This window comes from Salvelinus namaycush, chromosome 9 (genome assembly GCF_016432855.1).
Source record: "Salvelinus namaycush isolate Seneca chromosome 9, SaNama_1.0, whole genome shotgun sequence".
Classification (NCBI taxonomy): domain Eukaryota; kingdom Metazoa; phylum Chordata; class Actinopteri; order Salmoniformes; family Salmonidae; genus Salvelinus; species Salvelinus namaycush.
In genome coordinates this window covers 3,228,208-3,233,207 of record NC_052315.1, presented here as the reverse complement: position 1 = coordinate 3,233,207, position 5,000 = coordinate 3,228,208, and the positions used below count along the sequence as shown (strand labels likewise).

Genomic DNA, 5,000 nt, shown 5'->3' with positions numbered 1-5,000 from the left:
GCAAATGAAAGGTGATGAGTTAGGAGGCAGCGCGCAGCACAGGAAAGGTGATGAGTTAGGAGGCAGCACAGGAAAGGTGATGAGTTAGGAGGCAGCGCACAGCACAGGAAAGGTGATGAGTTAGGAGGCAGCGCGCAGCACAGGAAAGGTGATGAGTTAGGAGGCAGCGCGCAGCACAGGAAAGGTGATGAGTTAGGAGGCAGCACGCAGCACAGGAAAGGTGATTAGTTAGGAGGCAGCACGCAGCACAGGAAAGGTGATGAGTTAGGAGGCAGCGCGCAGCACAGGAAAAGTGATGAGTTAGGAGGCAGCACAGGAAAGGTGATGAGTTAGGAGGCAGCACAGGAAAGGTGATGAGTTAGGAGGCAGCACAGGAAAGGTGATGAGTTAGGAGGCAGCACAGGAAAGGTGATGAGTTAGGAGGCAGCACAGGAAAGCACAGCACAGGCAACAGGAGGCTCTATCTTTCTATATCTCACTAAACTTTCCTGTTAAAAGATGAATGGAGCCGTCTTGGTGCGTTAATGAAAAAAGGGAGAGGAAAGTGAGAGAGCAAACGTTGATTAGCATGATCCGCCGTCTCACTCGTCAGTGTCAAGGTTGTTTTGGTTCAACATGTTCCGTGTTGCTACTGGTTATGTTTGCTTCCTGTTGAAAGTATCATTTGGAAACTGGTGGAAATGAGGTCAATGATAGCATTGTGGGACTGGTTCTTGTCACCATCATCACCGTTGCCCTCTGTGTGAAGGTTAAATATTGGTGCATAAGCTGCATTAGCCTGCTGAGCCCGTGTTCATTATCACTGAGTGTGTTTGTTTTTCAATCATTAATCACCCAAAGCCATGGCTACCAGAGTAACAGGAAGCGACAGCTTTTTCCCCCTAACGCCACCAGTCTAGATGTGAACGTGTTAGCAACATGCTAGTGGTGCTATCTTTTTCCCCCTAACGCCACCAGTCTAGATGTGAACGTGTTAGCAACATGCTAGTGGTGCTATCTTTTTCCCCCTAACGCCACCAGTCTAGATGTGAACGTGTTAGCAACATGCTAGTGGTGCTATCTTTTTCCCCTTAACGCCACCAGTCTAGATGTGAACGTGTTAGCAACATGCTAGTGGTGCTATGCGTGTTGTTGTTTTTTTATGTTCATTATGAATTATCTTGTTTGAAGGGCACTAACCTAGCTAAGGGGGTGTGGGGGGGTCAGATACAATGCTCATCCTGCAGGATTCTTTTTTGCAGATCTCTCTCTCTCTCTCTCTCTCTGTCTCTCTCTCTCTCTCACTCTCTCTCTCTCTCTCACTCTCTGTCTCTCTCTCTCTCTCACTCTCTCTCTCTCTCTCACTCTCTCTCTCTCTCTCTCTGTCTCTCTCTCTCTCTCTGTCTCTCTCTCTCTCTCTCTCTCTCTGTCTCTCTCTCTCTCTCTCTCTCTCTCTCTCTCTCTCTCTCTCTCTCTCTCTCTCTCTCTCTCTCTCTCTCTCTCTCTCTCTCTCTCTCTCTCTCTCTCTCTCTCTCTCTCTCTCTCTCTCTCTCTCTCTCTCTCTCTCTCTCTCTCTCTCTCTCTCTCTCTCTCTCTCTCTCTCTCTCTCTCTCTCTCTCTCTCTCTCTCAATTTAATTAAATTGGCTTTATTAACATGGGAAATATATGTTTACATTGCCAAAGAAAGTGAAGTAGATAATTTAAAAAAAAGAAATAAACAATAAAAATGAACAGTAAACATTACACTCACAGAAGTCCCAAAAGAAGAAAGACATTAGAAATGTCATATTATGTCTATATACAGTGTTGTAGCGATGCACAAATAGTTCAAGTACAAAAGAGAAAATAAATATGCAAAAATATGGGTTGTATTTACAATGATGTTTGTTCTTCACTGGTTGACCTTTTCTCTCTCTCTCTCTCTCTCTCTCTCTCTCTCTCTCTCTCTCTCTCTCTCTCTCTCTCTCTCTCTCTCTCTCTCTGTCCCTCTCTCTCTCTCTCTGTCTCTCTCCCTCCCTCTTTCTTTCTCTCTCTCTTCGTCTCTCTCTCTCTGTCCATCTCTTTTTCTCTCGCTCTCATTCCATATCTCTTTGTCTCTCTTGCTCTCTCTCTCTCTTCCCCTCTCTCTCTCTACCTGTCTCTGTCTCTCTCTTTTTCTCTCGCCCTCTAGCTCTCTCGCTCTCTTTCTGCCTCCTCTCTCTCTCCTGTACTATCTTCGTCTCTGTCTCTTACCCTCTCTTGCAGAGCATAGGGTTCAAGGACCTTTAGACTAGGAGAGAGAGCGGGAATACAACAATAAAACAAGGAGGGAGAGCAATGTGCAGGTAGACATACACAGAAAGTCAGAGAGAGAGAGAGAAAGAGAGAGAGAGAGTGAGAGATGTGCAGGTAGACATACACAGAAAGTCAGAGAGAGAGAGAGAAAGAGAGAGAGAGAGTGAGAGATGTGCAGGTAGACATACACAGAAAGTCAGAGAGAGAGAGCGAGAGAAGGAGAGAGAGTGAGAGATGTGCAGGTAGACATACACAGAAAGTCCGAGAGAGAGAGAGAAAGAGAGAGAGAGAGGAAAAAAGAGAGATAGAGAGACAGAGAGAGACAGAAAGAGAGAGCAAGAGTGAAAGAGAGAGAGACAGAGAGAGAGAGACAGAGAGAGACAGAAAAAGAGAAGCAAGAGTGAAAGAGAGAGGGACAGAGAGAGAGAGAGAGAGAGAGAGAGAGAGAGAGAGAGAGAGAGAGAGAGAGAGAGAGAGAGAGAGAGAGAGAGAGAGAGAGAGAGCAATAGACAGATAAATAGTAAAGAGGGAAAAATAGAGAGAGAGAGACAGAAAGTGAGAGAGAGACAGAGAGAGAGAGAGACAGAGAGAGAGCAATAGACAGATAAATAGTAGAGAGAGAGAGAGAGAGAGAAAAAAAAGAGATAGGGACAGAGAGACAGAAAGAGAGAGGGACAGAGAGAGAGACAACAGGGAGATTTATCCACTGTGGTTTCCGGTGGACATGATTAGAGAGCATTTTATCAGGCCCAGTCGCCAGGGATTTGCCCTTGAGCTGCCAGAGGCAAACAAATTAGTTTTTAACCACGCATCCGCCAATAGATTTACTGTGCCCGCTCACACACCCTTTAAAAGGTGGGCACACATTCAACGCCATGCACTGTAGGGAGCTTATCGACATGAAGAATACTTCTCTCAATGTCTTTTCTTCTGAGACTTCCAGATCATTCCTAAGCTACACGCTCTTCCTTTCTGTTCATCTCTCTCCTGAATCTCCTTCTCTGTCTGCAGGGTGTCGTGATGTACAGGCCTGACGCACGCATGACCCAGTCTAACGTTCCACTACCCCCCCAGTCTAACGTTCCACTACCCCCCAGTCTAACGTTCCACTACCCCCCAGTCTAACGTTCCACTACCCCCCAGTCTAACGTTCCACTACCCCCCAGTCTAACGTTCCACTACCCCCCAGTCTAACGTTCCACTACCCCCCTGTCTAACGTTCCACTACCCCCCAGTCTAACGTTCCACTACCCCTCAGTCTAACGTTCCACTACCCCCCAGTCTAACGTTCCACTACCCCCCTGTCTAACGTTCCACTACCCCCCAGTCTAACGTTCCACTACCCCAAGTCTAACGTTCCACTACCCCCCAGTCTAACGTTCCACTACCCCCCAGTCTAACGTTCCACTACCCCCCTGTCTAACGTTCCACTACCCCCCAGTCTAACGTTCCACTACCCCCAGTCTAACGTTCCACTACCCCCCAGTCTAACGTTCCACTACCCCCCAGTCTAACGTTCCACTACCCCCCCAGTCTAACGTTCCACTACCCCCCCAGTCTAACGTTCCACTACCCCCCAGTCTAACGTTCCACTACCCCCCAGTCTAACGTTCCACTACCCCCCAGTCTAACGTTCCACTACCCCCCAGTCTAACGTTCCACTACCCCCCAGTCTAACGTTCCACTACCCCCCAGTCTAACGTTCCACTACCCCCCAGTCTAACGTTCCACTACCCCCAGTCTAACGTTCCACTACCTCCAGTTTAACGTTCCACTACCCCCCCGTCTAACGTTCCACTACCCCCCAGTCTAACGTTCCACTACCCCCCAGTCTAACGTTCCACTACCCCCAGTCTAACGTTCCACTACCTCCAGTCTAACGTTCCACTACCCCCAGTCTAACGTTCCACTCCTCCCCTCCACTCTCTGTCCCCTGCACTCCATCTGAGCTGTGGCCTGCTGTTTTAATTCTTCTTGGTCTGAACCTCTGTGAACCTGTTCTGTTCTCTATCAGACCTCACTCTCCTAGAAATGTCCAGCTTGCTCAAGTGTCATATTGGTTACTGCCAACACGTTTATTTATTCATCTACTCCTGGGACAATCGAGGTCAGGGGAGGTAGATGCTCAATTGAGAGAGTGCCACTGACTATATGATCTTTTTTTTTTTTGGTGCGTTGTTGGTTTCTCTGTTTCAAGATAGTGAGGCTGAATGTTTTTGACATTTTGACACAAAATGGCTGACGCCAAAAAAGGGGGACACACAAAGCATTGGGTGATTACCCCCAAAAAATGGCCACCAAAAAAAACTCACCCTGACATTGTGTGTCCTTGATGTCACACTCACCCTGACACTGGGTGTCCTTCATTGCGGGCTCGAACCCGGACGCGCAGGTGCATGATCCCACAGGAACCATCCATTCGCCGTCCCCATTGCAGTACAGCTTGAGAGGCACGGACACCTCAAGAGCGTTGGGAACACATGTTCCGGGCGCGATGACCAGTGACGTGGCCTCTGCCCCCGTGGCCGTCTCGGGGAAAACGGCGAAGTTCGCGATGGTGGTCGAACACTTCTTATAGAACACCCGGACGGAAATCAACGACATACAAGCCCCCAGGTCCTGGAAGGCCAGGTAAAACCCAGTCTTGGAAAGAGGTCCGAAGCTCCGTACTTTCGTGTTCACCCTTCCCGTCTCCAACATGGAGAAACTCTCATCGGGCGCGATGGTGTCCACCTTCACGTAGGGG

The 5,000-nt window shown here is 48.5% G+C and overlaps 2 protein-coding genes across 2 annotated transcripts in view; both read right to left on the bottom strand.

The window, feature by feature from the left end:
* nme7 (NME/NM23 family member 7) overlaps positions 1–5,000 on the bottom strand; it is a 1,076,771-nt gene that overhangs the window by 73,206 nt on the left and 998,565 nt on the right. The gene's annotated exons all lie outside the window — the stretch shown is intronic.
* The window catches only part of ephb3b (eph receptor B3b), a 43,492-nt gene that overhangs the window by 30,383 nt on the left and 8,109 nt on the right, over positions 1–5,000 (bottom strand). The window contains exon 2 of the mRNA XM_039000695.1: positions 4,600–5,000. This exon is cut by the window's right edge and continues 272 nt beyond it. Coding sequence (XP_038856623.1) covers positions 4,600–5,000 — 401 coding nt within the window. The remainder of the gene's footprint in view (positions 1–4,599) is intronic.